The 16,321-nt window shown below is 40.8% G+C and overlaps 2 protein-coding genes across 2 annotated transcripts; one reads left to right on the plus strand and one right to left on the minus strand.

The window, feature by feature from the left end:
* Positions 1 to 553: 553 nt before the first annotated feature.
* On the minus strand, positions 554 to 11,625 carry LOC311491146 (uncharacterized protein; the record flags this gene model as incomplete). The annotated part of the gene is made up of 18 exons (XM_084549006.1): positions 554 to 1,034; positions 1,570 to 1,711; positions 1,799 to 1,986; positions 2,080 to 2,227; positions 2,638 to 2,820; positions 2,933 to 3,093; positions 3,195 to 3,344; positions 3,474 to 3,636; positions 4,597 to 4,844; positions 5,940 to 6,110; positions 6,299 to 6,440; positions 6,521 to 6,708; positions 8,089 to 8,230; positions 8,387 to 8,563; positions 9,941 to 10,101; positions 10,719 to 10,868; positions 11,158 to 11,320; positions 11,422 to 11,625. The coding sequence occupies 18 exons, from the start codon at positions 11,623 to 11,625 to the stop codon at positions 853 to 855; spliced, it is 3,063 nt and encodes a 1,020-aa protein (XP_084405132.1). The 3' UTR covers positions 554 to 852.
* A 1,473-nt stretch (positions 11,626 to 13,098) lies between these two features.
* uqcrh (ubiquinol-cytochrome c reductase hinge protein) lies at positions 13,099 to 15,745 on the plus strand. The gene is made up of 4 exons (XM_084547713.1): positions 13,099 to 13,244; positions 13,548 to 13,580; positions 14,061 to 14,222; positions 15,517 to 15,745. Exons 1-4 carry the CDS (start codon positions 13,200 to 13,202, stop codon positions 15,547 to 15,549), a joined length of 273 nt encoding a protein of 90 aa, XP_084403839.1. The 5' UTR covers positions 13,099 to 13,199; the 3' UTR covers positions 15,550 to 15,745.
* Positions 15,746 to 16,321: the final 576 nt, after the last annotated feature.

Raw genomic sequence — 16,321 nt, forward strand, 5'->3', positions numbered from 1 at the left:
GAACAGCTGGCCAAAGAGCAACAAACCGCTGCACGTCTGCGAATAGACAGGGAACGGGACAACTGGGAATAGCACTAGCTATCATAACAAAATATTGGTGAAATGAACGAGTTTCGCGGCTGATAATGTTTTATTTTTAGCGGCTGCGTTGCGGTGCCCCAGTCACTCCCACTTTATGGATAGCTATATACGCGGATGAAAATATCGTCCAAACACTCCAAATGACACCAAAGTTATATGGGTGAGTAAACGATCGTATTTTATGCCAGATATAAGGTCACGCCAATTCCCCTTTAAGTGACTGGTTGGTGCCATTACATGTTGCTAGCCGTCTGCTAAGGCATAACCCGTCACCTCAGACCTTGTATTACCTTTTTTAATTGCCAGCCAGGCACTTTCAAGATTAGTGTCACCAGCAATGAGCTTCAAAACTGCTCTGCAGGTATCCTGTGATTGATGTGTCTGTGAACGTTCTCAGTCATCCAGGTCATGGTATATCCAAAAAGTGTTTTTAAAAAAAGTCCAGCTGCCTTTCTTAAAATGCTTTTTGGATATACCTGTGATTGATGGTATGACTGGTCAGTTAATTGCTTTCCACACCCGCATGCAACCAAAGACTGCTCAAATCGCACTACGAACAGAAACCAAAGGTTTCACCAACAAAATCTTGTCTCTTGCCAACAAATTCAGCATAATTATATCCACATTTTTGTTTATAAAGATTAAATACCACCCAAGAGGGCCAAAAGATTTATTATTGCTTCTTTAAGTTGTTCTGGAAATCATGAATACAATTGATGGCCACGTGTCAAAATGACTAAAATCTGAAATACACTTGACTGAGGACGTGGATCACACATCACGTAAGGTAGCGCAGATGTCGTACTCGCTGGGCGAAAGAGTGATGCCAAAACGTGGCTTCAGCACAGGCTCCACGCCTGCAGGCATGGAGAAGCTGAAACGCTGCATGAAGGAAGTGAAGAAGAGGAAGAGCTCCATCCTGGCCAGATTCTCCCCAAGACACACGCGCTTTCCTGCAGCGAAACCACAAAACATTTTACCAGGTGAATGTGAGTGCACGTGTTAAATATTAACAGCTTTATTTCATTCATTCATTCATCTTCTGTACTCGCTTATTCCTGTTAAGGGTCGCGGGGGTCTGCTGGAGCCTATCCCAGCTGTCATCGGGCGAGAGGACAGCTTTATTTGACTTTCTTAAATTTTACATACTATATCCCTGAGCAACTTTTTCCTCCATTAACTGTGGATTTTTTCTTCTTACACATCACGGTCAGGTGTATTTTTAAATGTCTCATCTTCGAAAAAGACAATACACTGTGATAGAGGTCCTCATTTTAGAGCAGACGCTATGGTAGGGGAAGTTTGTGAAATTAACACGAATGGCTTGAAAAGAACTATTTACAATGAATAAAACAATTTTCTCAAATATATATTTTCAACTGGACATATCTTTGAAAGTTAGTATGTATTTTTGGAGTCAAGCAATTATCAAAATAACTTGTGGTGTTCGACCTCCAGTCTTTACAAGCTCGTCTGTGAAATACTTACCAGCAGAGAAAGGGATGAAAGCAGCTCGTTTCTCAAACTTGCCCTCTTCATTCAGAAAGTGTCCTGGATTAAAAGTGAATGGTGTCTCCCACTCGTTCTTGTCAAACAGCACAGAGGTCAAATTGGGAACTATTATAGTGCCCTGGAAAATTGGATTGTAATTACAGGATATTAGTAACAAGTTTATAAGTGATGGAATATGTGAATGAATGAATGAATGAGAAATGACCTTTGGGATTGTGTAGCCTGTCAGCTGGACGTCTCTGTTGGCGACATGTGGGAGACTTAGAGGCACTATGTTTCCTATCCTCTGGATCTCATGGATGACGGCATCAGTGTAAGGCAGGTTTGCGCGGTCCTCCGTGGACGGCTGTCTGGACTGTCCGATCACTTTGTCAATCTCAGCTTGGACCTTTTCTGTGCAAGAGGACATATCTTGAATGCACTGTATAAAAAAAGAATGCCCCTTAGAGTAAAAAAAAAAAAATGACTGAGTGAAACTGCTCCCACCTTGAATCTCAGGGTACTTTGCCATGTACAGCAAACCCCAGCGCAGGGTGGTGGACGTTGTCTCAGTTCCAGCTCCAAACAGATCAAATGAACACATCAGCAAGTTGTCCACATCAAAGCCAGCGTCAGCTCCATCACTGTTCTTGGTCTAAAGGTAAAAATGACCAGAATACACATAGTCGCATTCCTTGTATATTAATATAATGTTACTCATGATATTAATGTACTTTTGTATCCTTTCCACACACCTTCTTATTGTAACATGAGTAAAACCTTACAAGTGTAAACACCGTTAGTAACTCATCTTTTAGTGTCAGAAAATGGTTTAAAAAAACATTTAAAATGTCTTTGAAATGTTTATTTTATCAAACTGATAATCAAAAACCCACATATAGACAATTTAATATCACATAATGTTAATAAGAATCCTTTAAAGTATCCCACAGGCTTGGTTGTACAGCCTCACAGCGTCATGAAGGAAGGACCTCTGCTAACGTCGGTGTTCACCGTTGCGTACGGTGTGTGTGTTTTTGCTTTCACCCACATTCAGCTGGGGACACCCACCTTCTCAATTTCATTCAGGTAACAGTCGATGAAGTCTCTGGGCTCAGAGGGGTCCCAGTCTTCTTTGTGTTTACTGACTTCTGTTTTCATCAACTCAATCACTTCACAGTAAATCTCTTGAAGGGTCCGGTGCGGCCCTGGCAAACGTCTCATCAGCACAGGAAATGCGTTGTACAACTGTATTATTGAGAAGGCTAAATCATCCAGAGCACTTAAAGTAGCATTTCAAATTTGCAACTTCTGACAAAAGCTCAACAATTCAACAGCTTTCATTAATACTGTACTTCACCTGTGCCCAAATGGAGCTTTCGATCTGGACTGCTTTGTCCAACAGCTGCATCAGTTTCCTGAACTTCTTATCGGTGTACTCAAAGCGATGACCAAAAACCAGAGCGCAGATGATGTTGGAGACAGCGTTGTTGATGGTTAAGTGTGGATTGAAAGGTTTTCCTGAATAGTTGATAACATGTCAGATACATCGGAGTGTAGTCTAATCGGTGCACTTCATGTATTAGAGTTCAGATCGGACTTTTACAGATTAGGTTATTTACCTTTGTGATCGGCAATCTCTTTGGACAAAAAAATAAATTCCTCTAATATGGACGATTCCAGCGATTTCTTGCCAAGTCCGAAGTATTTGAGAGTGAAGAGAGCAAACCGCCTCTGCTGTTTCCACATGTACCCGTTACTGAAAATGATACCTGATGAGAAGAACTGAAGTTAGATCAAGAATGAATGTAAAGTCAGTGCTCATTGTAGTTTTACATGCACAATGAATGCTTTTCATTTATAAGATCTGTCAATGAAAATGTCAGAAAAAAAGCCTTCACCCAATTTGGGAAGCACATCAGTATGGATTGGAAGTTCAGGACGGTCAGCCAGGATGTCCCCTTTAGTGAGTAGACCTTCTTGGAGGGCATCACGGCCATTCAACACCACCATCCATTTGGGGCCCATTTTAAGGCTGTACACATTCCCATATCTCTCTGCAAGCTACCCCAGAAACAATACAAATTATATGAACATTTCTATACACAGCCTTGAGTGATTCTCAGCAACATCAATGCATAATTCATGGTGCTGTTAAGGAATTTGTTTTTCTGTTAACCATGAGGCAAAATGAATTTGACAACTGCCTGAAGGCTGCTCAGCACACGGATTATTACCTCCTTTACTCAGCATTTTACCGTCAAATGTATTACATAATACAGTTACCATTATATTCATGTTGAAGTCCTACAATGAAAATATGAAAATGTTATTTAGGTGAAGGTCCTTGAGCATTACAAGCAAAATATACATCAAGACAAAAGTGAATTCTCTTAACACAGAAAATTATCCCTGCAAGTTTCTAATACATAATAATGCATAATGTACACTATTATTTCCTTATTATTACTAGTGCATTAAACTGTAAGCACAATTTTAGTGCTGTAGCTGGTCACAGTGGAGCCATATTTAATAGCAGTGTTGTATAATCTAAACATGGAGCATGGAGAAGGTGAAATGCTGGGTTAAAAATATACTGAAGTCAATTTTCCTCAGATCAGTGAGGTCATGTTGCTGGAACATTATACAGTGCATTTAAATGCATCTGTTCAAACTTTATCAGTAAGCCAGCCGGGTAAATCAGGCAGCTTGCAAAACAACCTGCTGTACTAGATACACAGGGCAGTGGGTGGGAGGTGAGAGTCATTTTTTTTTTTTTTTTTGTCACAGTGCTACAAAGTAACAAGAACTTTCGACGTTCAAGTAGAATGAATTTCGTCATGCAATATGAAATGCATTTTTAAAGGTTAGCCGATTGCCTCCTAACACCTTTGGCGTGCAGCCCATGTCATGATGTCTTTTAGTTGTTAGCACCAAACTAGCTCTAGTTCCACAAATTACATACACTATTACACATTTCCACAGACTGGGATACTTTTACAGTACAGTATGCATAAGTCTTACTTTAGTCATATCCTCATGGGCATTATTGAAGTCAACGGAGAAAAGGTTCCCAACAAAAGGGAAAGTCCGGGGTCCTGGAGGAAGGCTGCTATGCCGACGGTTTCTTAAATAATCTGCTATCACCAAGAAGACCAGAATGAAAACGAGCAGGCTGCTGCCGTCAAGCCAGAGCCACACGGAGGAGACAGTCCCAGGAGAGAGTTGGTCCATGTTCACAGTCTGCTGCCTCTGGGTCCACTTACCTCTGCAGATATAATGACCCGGTTTTTATTTACCTCTCGGATTTTGACAGAGTGAATAGAATTACGCAAAATCTGTTATCTTATCTAAACTCACAGCAGTGTACCTTGTTTACTGGTTTGCACTGGGTTTTTATTAGCTCACAACCTATTTATGAGCTGTCTGTGAAACACTCTATCCCAGAACTAAAACCTATGAAATTATGAAACAGACTTTATGAAATTATGAAACACAGCGTGACTTATGATGCACTGGTGGTTAGCCGTTTAAGAACGAAATACTGAGATCTACTAAGTTACCTGCCAGGAGTTTAGCTGCTTCCTTCAGTTTAGCTGCAGTCATAGTTACATGTACTGTACAGGCTGACAAATCAAAATGTCAAAATGTATTTTTTTCTATGTTAATAGGAAGGTAAACAAAAGCTACTAAATCTATCTAGAAAGCACATTTATTTTTAGTTACTTGCTAGCTTGATGTCAAGTTCAGTAACCGCAGTGAAACAGGTAGCATCATTTATATTTGAAGAAAGTGTTCTGTTGGCTGTATTTCGAAAACCCATGATTAAAGGATATTTGTGCTTTATTTCAGCTTGACATATGCCTCATCAGTGTAGCTATTTTGGTTCTGTGGGTCATGCTAACTTTGTACTTTGCACTTCCATCGCAGGGATTCGGGGAAAGAAGGAGTAATAATACAGTATTTATATGAATCTTTGTTGTTGAGTCTTACCGAAAGTAAACGCAGAAATAAGCCTCCTCTAACAGCATTAGGGGTCTCCATCAGCTTATCGTTTAACCTAAACACTGGCCTACAGCTAAATGCAAAGGTGGATGTGAATCATCATGAAAACTATCAATATACAGGCTTGTTGATGGAACACTTCAAAGTCTATGTGTTCATGGATGGAATTCATTCATTTAATTTATTCTGTGTAACTTCTGTGTAGTTGTTACAACAAGTAAAAAATAAGTAATTTTCCTTCCAGTAAGCGAGTTCCATATCTGAGTGCAGTATTGAGTCAGCTTTAATACATAATACACACAAGTCCACACAGATCCTTATATGTGATTATCAAAAAAAACAAGTGAAGAGTTTCTACTGACGAGAGGTTACACAGATTTCATATGGCTTTGGTGCCAGAGTGAGGCCATAGCGGTAGTCCGTTACAGGCTTGACCCCACTAGGCATAGAGAAGGTGAAGTGCTGCATGAATGAGGTGAAGAAGACGAACAGCTCCATCCTGGCCAGGTTCTCCCCAAGACACAGCCGCTTACCTGAAACAGGAAAAGAAACTGTTTCACTTCTACTGGGTGTGTTTGATCAGTAGCAACTAACAACAGGACAAATGATCCAGTGCCTTTGTCCTCTGTTCCATTTGTCTGTAGTTATCCTTTGAGCAACACTTCTGTTCCTGTATAACCTTGTAAAGATAAACAGAATATCTGATTTGGATTTTCCTTACCAGCAGAGAAAGGAATGAAAGCAGTTGGTTTCACAAACTTGCCCTCCTCATTCAGAAAGTGCCCTGGGTTGAAAGTGAACGGCGTCTCCCACTCGTTCTTGTCGAAGAGCACCGATGTCAAATTGGGAATTATCATAACTCCCTGGTGATTGAAATCATAATTATTAATGCCATTTCACATAAACCTTATTTGGCTTTTGTTGAGCTAGTTTGAGAAATGACCTTTGGAATTGTGTAGCCTCCCAGCTGGACTTCTCTGTTGGTGGCATGTGGAAGACTTAGAGGCACTATATTTCCCATCCTCTGGATCTCATGAATAACGGCATCAGTGTAGGGGAGGTTTGCGCGGTCTTGCATGGACGGCTGCCTGGACTGTCCGATCACACTGTCTATCTCGGCTTGGACTTTTTCTGTGCAAAACACAGATTGAAAAGGGTTGATTGAAAAGGGTTTATACAATTTTTAGTTTCTCAGATGTACGGCAATCATTGCACAGCATCTGACATAAACTTTGTGTTATTCAGTATTTCAGTGATTAAAAGTAAATAATCATCCATCATCACTATCACCTAGATAGGCTAGGGAAAAGATACGATTTACAGGGCCTCATAAAATAAGACTTGTGTCAAAGGGCAGAGCTGTAAGAGGATGAGAATCTAATTTTTGCATACAATACAGAGAGCTTAAAAATATCCCATTTGGACTGGACGTGAGATTCCATGTGGGATTATATACCTACCCTGCAGTTCAGAATTAAAGGGGAATTACAGTTTTTTACAACCTGGACCTTATTTCTGGCATAAAATACGATCGTTTACTCACCTGTATAAGTTTGTTGTCATTTGGAGTTATTCGCAAGATATTTAGATCTGCATATATCCATGTAGTGGGAGTGACTGGGGCACCGAAGCGCAGTCTCTAAATAACGCATTATCTGCCGCGAAACTCGTACATTTCACCAATATGTTGTTATGATACTCTAGTGCTACCCCCCGTTGAGTCTGGAGTTACCTGTTATCATCATCTGGGGTCTGTAGATTGACCTACTAACCTCTGACCTGGATGATGTCATCTCTGAGTGCCGCTTGCACCCGCGACGGTCCTCTTGTTTACCTGTAATTTGCTTCTGCTAGTTTTTTGCAACATGGCTGAATATTTTACCAATTCTGAGGTTGTGGACAACGATTCTGTTTATGATGGACGTCCTTACCGTTTTGAGCCAGAGTATACGGATGAGGAGCTTGTTGAAAGGAGGATGCGGAAGCAGAGAGAGGAACAGCTGGCCAAAGAACAACAAACCACTGCACGTCCGCGAATAGACAACAGATAACTCCGGACTCAACGGGGAAAAGCATTAGCATATCATAACAAAATATTGGTGAAATGCATCAAGTTTGCGTCGAGTTTTGCGTCAGATAGTGCGTTATTTAGAGCCTGCGTTTTGGTGCCCCAGTCACTCCCACTATATTGATATACACGGCGCTCCACTGGATCTAAATATCGTCCGAACGACTCCAAATGACACCAGAGTTATATGGGTGAGTAAACGATCGTATTTTATGCCAGAAATAAGGACCAGGTTGTAAGAAACGGTAATTCCCCTTTTATGTGGCAGTCACAGTTCAGCCAATATGTTTTTTCTCCTTGATACTGAGCTTCCAGTAAATACTTCTCTGCTTTTCAACCCATCTCACTTGTTCTCTTCTTCAGTTAACCTGATGCTTGCATATCCAGTGCGTACATTATTCAGCGAGGACCAGGAGCCTCTCTGGACCAGTCAATGTTCTCACCCTGGATCTCAGGATATTTTGCCATGTAGAGGAAAGCCCAGCGCAGGGTGGTGGATGTGGTCTCTGAGCCGGCCACGAACAGATCCAGAACACACATAATGAGGTTTTCCTCATCAAAAGTGCTATCGTCCTGCTCCTTACTCTGAAAATACAAACAAATAAACATGTCGAAAGAAGGACGAAAAAGTTTATATCAGCAATAACCTTGCAAAAAGTGGTGTATGGATAGTGGTGCCACGATGAAATTATCTGAACGACATAGCAGCTAGATTGTGATGATATATCTAGTGCCAGTCACCATCTGAATCTCCTTCAGGTAGCAGTCGATGTAGTCTCTAGGCTCTGAGGGATCCCAGTCCTTCTTGTGCTCATTCATCTCTACACGCACAAAGTCCTTCACATCGTTCCAGATCTGCTTGACGGTATGATGTGGACCTGGCAACCATCTCATCAGTTGAGGGAATGAGTTGTAGAGCTGCACAGAAGAGGAGATTGGAACAGTAAATCAGTACTCTGGCCACAGAACAAAGACCATGCCTCACTCTAAGTTGACTGCTATATTTGTCTACAGTGTAGAACAAACCGAAGACGTTAAAACTATTAAACAGCATGCGGAATTATGTACAGAGTTAAAAGATCTAAACAAAATATGTTTATTTTAGGGCGGCACAGTGGGGTGGTGGTTAGCACTAATGCCTCACAGCAAGAAGGTCCCGGATTTGAATCCAGGCCAACTGGGCCTTTCTGTGTGGAGTTTGCATGTTCTCCCTGTGTCTGCGTGGGTTCTCTCCGGGTACTCCGGCTTCCTCCCACTGTCCAAAGACATGCTCATTAGGTTCATTGGTGATTCTAAATTGGCCGTAGATGTGGCGATAGACTGGCGTCCTGTCCAGGGTGTACCCCGCCTCTCGGCTGTTGACAGCTGGGATAGGCTCCAGCCCCCAGGCGACCCTTCACAGGACAAGCGGTTACAGAAGATGAATGAATAAATGATTGTTTATTTTATATATATTTATATCCTTAACAGCGTTGCACATTCTTCATTCTCAGCTGTTTGAGGTTGTCACCTGGAGCTTTTCCAACTGTGTGGAAGTTGCACACACAGTGGTGACTGCTTTCTCTTGACTTTGCAGTCCAGTTCATCCCAAACCTTTCGGTTTAGGTTTGGTGATTGTGGAGACCAGGTCATCAGCAATGAGCTGTTAGACTACATGTCAAATAGCTTTTACAGAGCTTGGAGATGTGTTTCGGCTCATTGTCCTGGTAAAAAACAAATGATAGTTCTAATCAGGACAAACCAGATAGCATGGAGATGGTGTCTCGCCACAGTGTCCTGCTGGCTTCTAAATCAACCAGTAAAGCCTACCACACCCTCACACCTCCATACTTCACAATGGGAAACACAGATTAACAAAACCATCTATTCACCTTTTCTGTGTTTCACAAAGACTTTTAGATTTCCACTGATCTAATGTAGGTTACTTGTGTTTCCTGGAGCAAACAGGTCTCCTCTTCTGTTTAGCTCATTAGTGTTCCCCAGCAATCCAACCATGAAGGCCAGGGGCTTTTTAATCTTTCTGTCCAAGGACGGTTGTTTATTTATTTATTTACTATATAATTCCACAGATGCAATATTTTTCTCATCAAATAATCCAAGCACAGAGAGCAGTCTAGTGGGGAAGCTTTTGTAGTGAGGTGCTGAGGATAATCCCCAGTCTTCCTCTACACCTCAAGGTTCAGCTTCATCCACCTTATTAAACCTTTCTCTAAGCATTGTTCAACACTCTCTGACGTGCACGAATTACCTTATGTTAGTCAACATGAGATTTTACAGCAATATTGAAAAACCTACCTGCGCCCAAATGGAGACTTCAATCTGGAGCGCTTTGTCAAACTGCTGCATCAGTTTCAGGAACCTCTCGTCACCGTAGTCAAAGCGATGACCGAAAACCAGGGAGCAGATGATGTTGGAGACCGCGTTATTCATGATGAGGTGTGGATTGAAAGGTTTACCTCAATAATTGAACAGACAATTCTGTGTAAATTGTACATGTCTTCATTATACAGTATACTATACAGAGCATACACCAATCAGGCATAACATTATGACCACCTTCCTAATATTGTGTAGGTCTCCCTTGTGCCTCCAAAACAGTTGTGACTCATCAGAGAATGGACATGGGCCTTCTGAGGGTGTCCTGTGGTGTCTATCAACAGAATGTTGTTAGTGGGGGCCTTTGGGTCCTATGGGTTGAGGGGAGGGGCCTCTGTGGATCATCCCACAGATACTTGATCAGCTTGGGATCTAGTGAATTTGGGAGGCCAGGTCAACACCTTGTGCTGTTTTTCATGTTATTTATGCCTGTCTCAGGCTGCGTCCTGCTGGGGATGGCTGCTGCCATCAAGAAGTGCATTGCTATGGGGTGGGGGTGACTGGTCTGGTCTAGGTGGGTGGTACATGTCTAAGTAACATCAGCATGAATGCTAGGTCCAAACATTTCCCAGCAGAACACTGAACATGTAACAAGATGTTGTTAATGTTATTTACTTCTCCTGTCAGTGGTTTTAAAGATGTGGCTGATTGGTGTATGTACAGTATGAATGAGTGTTACTGAGTGTTAACTTTGTACCTTTATGACCTCTGAACTCTTTTGCACAGTGTCTAAATTCATCCAGGACGACAGGCTCAAGTGACTTATTACCAAATCCAAAATATCTGAGGGTTGAAAGTGCAAAACGCCTCTGCTGCTTCCAGATGTTCCCGCTACTGAAAATCACACCTGAGAGGACATACAGGGTGGAGAAAACTTCTCAAATATATATTTATAAAAAAAATCTCTTTATTTTTAGGACTTCAGAATTAAATGCAGTTGATGGAAAGGAGCTTCGACTTGAAAGCTATTTTCCAATTTTAAATCAAACAAATAAATTACAGAGAACTTTAAAATTGCATAAACAAACTCTCTATAGCATTTATCAGTCAGCCGTTCTTTCCTACATGAGTATTCACAGGAGTGAATGTGTGAGTGAGATGACAACTTTGTCTGTGTGTCTTTTTAGTCCTCTTACCTAGTCCGTGAGATATGCTTTCCTGTAAAGGGAGTTCTGGGCGGTCTACCATGCTGTCTGCTTGTGTTACCAGACCTTCTTTCAGAACCTCAAACCCGTTTAACACCACGACCCACTTCTGGCAGAATCGTAGGCTGTACACATCTCCAAACTTCCCTGCTAACTGGGTGACCATTTAATTAAGAAGAGAGAACATGATACGTGACCACAGATAACAGCAAGATGAGTTTTTCCAAGTGACCAATTTTTAAGATCGGTGTATACCTGTGTCATACTCTCATGGCCCCTGGAGTTATCCACAGAGAACATGTTACCCACAATGGGAAAAGCGGTAGGTCCTGGAGGAAAGCCAACAGGCCGACGGTTCTTTAGGTAGTCTGCAGTGATGATGAAAACTGCTGTGAAGAGCAGCAGAGCTTTAAAATCCCAGAAGACATAGGACCCAATAACAGACAAGACTGAATCCATACTGCCTATCTACTTGTGCCTTTTTGCAGCTTCTCCTGTGAGTCTGAGGGCTAATGCTGTGTTGCCTGGAAGCAATAATACCACTCCTCTCTCTCTCTCTCTCTCTCTCTCTCTCTCTCTCTCTCCCTCCCTCTCTCCCTCTCTCTCAAGTGAGGGATCAACCCAATATTATTATCTTTTGGCATCATAGCTGCTGTTTGCACCGGACTCTGACCTCTTTCTGAAAGGGAGAGGAATGTAAAACACTGTTAATCAATGACCATAAAGCCGTTATTCTGGCTTAAATGGTTTGTATGGTTGGACAGACAGACAGATAGATGCTGCAATAATAAACTTAGCTCCTCTGGGGTGGTATAAGAGTCTGGAATCGTGCAGCAAGGATTAGAGCAGGGGTTCACAAACTTTTCCATGCCAAGGCCCCCCAAACAGCATTAGCTTCTGGCCGAGGACCCCCTTTGCAAACCCACAGACAATGCTACAAAATATATAAAGAAACATCAACTTTTACAATGTTTTTTCTTACTTGTATTCACTATTCAATAACTATTACATTTGTTTAGCATAAGTGCCTGTTTTTCGGTCGGTCTCTTTCTTGTCAAAAACCTGTCCATTTTGCGCCAGCTACATGCTATCTTGAGGAGCAAAGCAGCTTGATAAATGGCGCAAACCACCAGGTCGACACAGATTACGAGGTCATGAACGATGTTTTGACTGGCAGGGAATCAGAAAGATGAGCATGGCAAATAACATTTAGATATGATATATTATTAATAATTATATTTTATGACAATGATTTAAAAATATTTAGATTATATTTTATAATATTGATTAAAAATAATTAGATTATATTTGTTTTATTTATGCAATTTTTTTTCTTTTCTTCCCTCCAATTGTCTGAGGCCCCCCTAGCGCCACCTGGCGGCACCCAGGTGGCCGCTGCCCCCACTTTGAAAACCACTGGATTAGAGAACATTGATATGGCCGGATACTGATGCTGGGCGAAAAAGGCCTGTCACACACTCCCTGTTCAATTTCATCTCAAACGTGTTTTAGACTCGGGGACTCGCCCAGATCATGGAAATTAACACAGACCTGACACAAACGCAGGCTATTAAGAACAATAGCGAATATACAGTATGTTTAGACATATTCACCGTGTAGTAAAGCGTTCCTTTTAGTGTAGTACCACTCTTCAACACATGGCGGTAGCATAGCGCGATATAACGACTGACATTATTTTGGCCCAGGGGAAGTGGATGGTTGACTTCAAAATAAAACAAATGCCTCGCTTGAATAATGTGAACATAGTGTGAGATGTATGTGTAACTGGAAAACAAAAGTTAAGTTATTTGTTTCTATCGTATGATAGTTTAGATATAAAGTTTCGATAGTCATATCTTTACATTCAAGTGTGACCCAGTGAACTGGAGGTTTGTTGTGAAAGTCTCACGCCGGAAGCTGTACCGTTCGTTGTTGCTAACTTGCTAGCTAACTGCTGTGTCCGTGTGACCTGTGGTGTCCTCCAACGGACGGGATTTGAAAGCCGGTCAGCTAAGGACAAGAGCATCGAAATCATGGTTTTCGAGGAGAAGATGATCATGAACGGAGAACCCGAGGATGTTAGTAGTTGTCATGAGTTTACGGCTACTCTAATATGCATTTCATTTTGGGCAATTTTAGCGAGCAAGCTAACACTCCACTGCTAACCAAGCTACATCATAAGCTAGCTATCTTTAGCATTAGCCAACGTTAAATATTACTACTGCCTGTCAGAGAGATATTGAAGCCGGGTTACTATATAGATTGAATCCTTGGTTGTTTTGAGGTCTACATTTTTAAAAGGTGTATAAATACATGACTGTAGCTAACAACTGATTGAAGAGGTTGAATGATGTCATTGATTTTGGTCGTGTCTGTTTCAGGAGGAGGAAGAAGAAGAGGAGGAAGAAATGGTGGTATGTAATCAAACGACCGGCATCAGAACCAAAATATGATAAATATTACTGTGTTATTGTCAGATTACACATTGAAATATAAGTCTGACTGCCCTTTCATTTGGTGTCCTTGTTTCGTCAACATAACCAATTTGCTAATGTCCTCTGTATTGACATCCCTTTATCTTTGAACTACACATATAAATACATATGAGGAATAGTATAATTTTCCATATAAAAGTCTCTTCCTCTCTGTAGGTGTCATTTTCTTTTTGAGGTTACAGATAGTACTCCCCTTTAATTCAGCCTATATGCTCAGTTTATCTGGCACAAATTTCTAATAATTTTTGTGCCTGGTAGTGTTCAGATGCACTGAGATGTTTTTATCGTTCTGTTTATCCTGGTTAATACCAATTTGGAGACCAACTTATCTTGTACGTAATGTGTGCCTCTCACTGAAGGACACTGTAGATGTTCTGAATGCTAGATGTGCATTTTCAGGATCCTCTTGATGCCGTGAGGCAGAAGTGTGAAGAGGCTGAGCACTGCGTTCACACTCGGGAGCGCCTGGAGCAGTGCGAGACCAGAGTTGGCTCTCGGTCTTCAACGGCAGAGGACTGTACAGAGGAGCTGTTTGACTTCCTGCATGCTCGGGACCACTGTGTAAGTGTGACCACTTGGAACCAAGCAAAAAGCAAATGGTGACAGCCATGACTCATCAGTAGCTAGTGCGTTAGAGTTTCAACATTTTGACAATGTTGGATGCCGGTGCTAAGCCCGGATCATTGGAAACAAACCATGCTGTTGAAATAAAGTGACATTTTCGTATACAGCATAACTGGTAGATGTCTCCTATAAATGATCCACGGGTGACTAGTAAAATCAGCTTAAAATGTTAAACAATTATCCATTTGCTTGTAACTAGTGCTGATTATTAGTACCTAGAGTCTATTAGTTCTATCTAATCCAGTTTTTTTTTTTATGATGAGTCAATTAATCCCTCAGTTACCAAAGGGATAAATAATAACCACAGATTCTACCATTAATCTTTAAACATTTTCAAGCTTTTTCTCATAAAAATAATTATTTCACGAATAAAAATATTCCAACATAAAAAAACATTAAATTACCTAACGATACTATCAGTCACAAAAGTTAAGATTTATTCAGGGTAGACATAATAAGAAGGAAGTTTGTTTCGTTTTTATTAATAGAAGGGGTCAAACCTGTGACCTTGTGGTCCCTAAGTCGCTTCTCTAACCACGACATGACTGTATTCAGAAATCCACTTTTATTATTTGACAGCTTACAGCAGACTTACGTGTGTAATGCTGGAAATGGACAGCTATATTTAGGTTCATAGGTATACCTGCACGTAAGCAAACTGTTCATAACTTTCCATATTTGCTAGAGGTCAGTGGTGACATAGAGTGTCTGCCCTATTAAGTCTTCATTAAGTTCTTCTGTGAAACACAATAGATACTCTATGCAACAATAACGCCCAGGTACTGGCTACCAACCAACAATCAGACAAAACTCTGTGTAGCAGTCCAAATAGTCACACTGCTTTCTTTTGTAGCCTTTGAGTTCAGAACACCCCATAATATCACTGCAGTTGTTTCACAAAGTGTGCAAACTAACTATTTTATTAGGTTTCTGTTTAAAGATTTCCTTTGGTTTCATTTGGATTCAGGTTTTTTGGAGTAAATTCTTATTTTCATTATGAGATGCTTGCATCGTGTGCCATCATAATTGTGGACTCACAGATCGACGTATTTACACGATCACTTGAAGAGCTCAGTATGTCTTTCGAGTCCTACTTACGACCCTCGTGTTATAAGCAGTGGCTTTATGGAAATCTTTCAGCTTTGCAGCACTGTTTAAAGCTCTTTACCTTGTCTGGTACAATGTGAAGTATTTTTGCACTGACCAATCTCCTGTCATGTCCTCTCTATAGGTGGCGCACAAACTGTTCCATTCTGTCAAATAAAGGCCCTCCTGATTGTTGGCCCACTGGCTGATGACATTCTTCAAGTATTACATTATGTGGAGAACATGGTTTTAAATACATCCATATGTGGATCTGCTGTATGTTGTAACTTAAAATGTGTACTTTGTCCTCTCATATGAAGAAGATTTAACAATGTAGTCAACATTTCATTAAAGTGGATGGCTTGAAAACCTCACCATGTGCCACAAGTTTGTTTTATTGCTTTATATTAAGGGGAAGTCTGTGGACCTGACCATGGCTGACATTTGAAATCAACAAAGGGTTATTTAGATCAAGGAATAAAACCAGAAAACTTTCTCTAGACACTACCTGATTAGCTTGTATTACCGTTGTAACATGTTGTTTAAAATCTAGATGAATAGAAACACTACAACAAAGAATGCTGTCTTTATCTAAGTATTGAAATTATGCATAAAACCCTGAAGTCCGACAGCGTTTGAAACTTCAGTGAAGTCTCTGTGGCATAACTATCGAGTGTGGCATGTAAAACTGCTTATCCAGGCATCTTGTATAAAAAGGAGTGGATGTTCAACATGTGGCATTCACACAAATTAAACACAAACAAAAAAAAAAACGCTGTAGACATATCACAATTCTAATTTGTTGTCTTTAATCAAGACGTCAACATCTCATGCTTCACTACATCTTGATTTTAACCTTATTAAAAAAGGTTAAGGTGTTTATCCTAAGACGCTAGCTGATTTAATGTAACAAATATGAGCTTGAAAATCAATGTGTTTTTTTTTTTTTT

This window comes from Chelon labrosus (assembly GCF_963514085.1).
Source record: "Chelon labrosus genome assembly, chromosome: 7".
NCBI classification, from domain to species: Eukaryota; Metazoa; Chordata; class Actinopteri; order Mugiliformes; family Mugilidae; genus Chelon; species Chelon labrosus.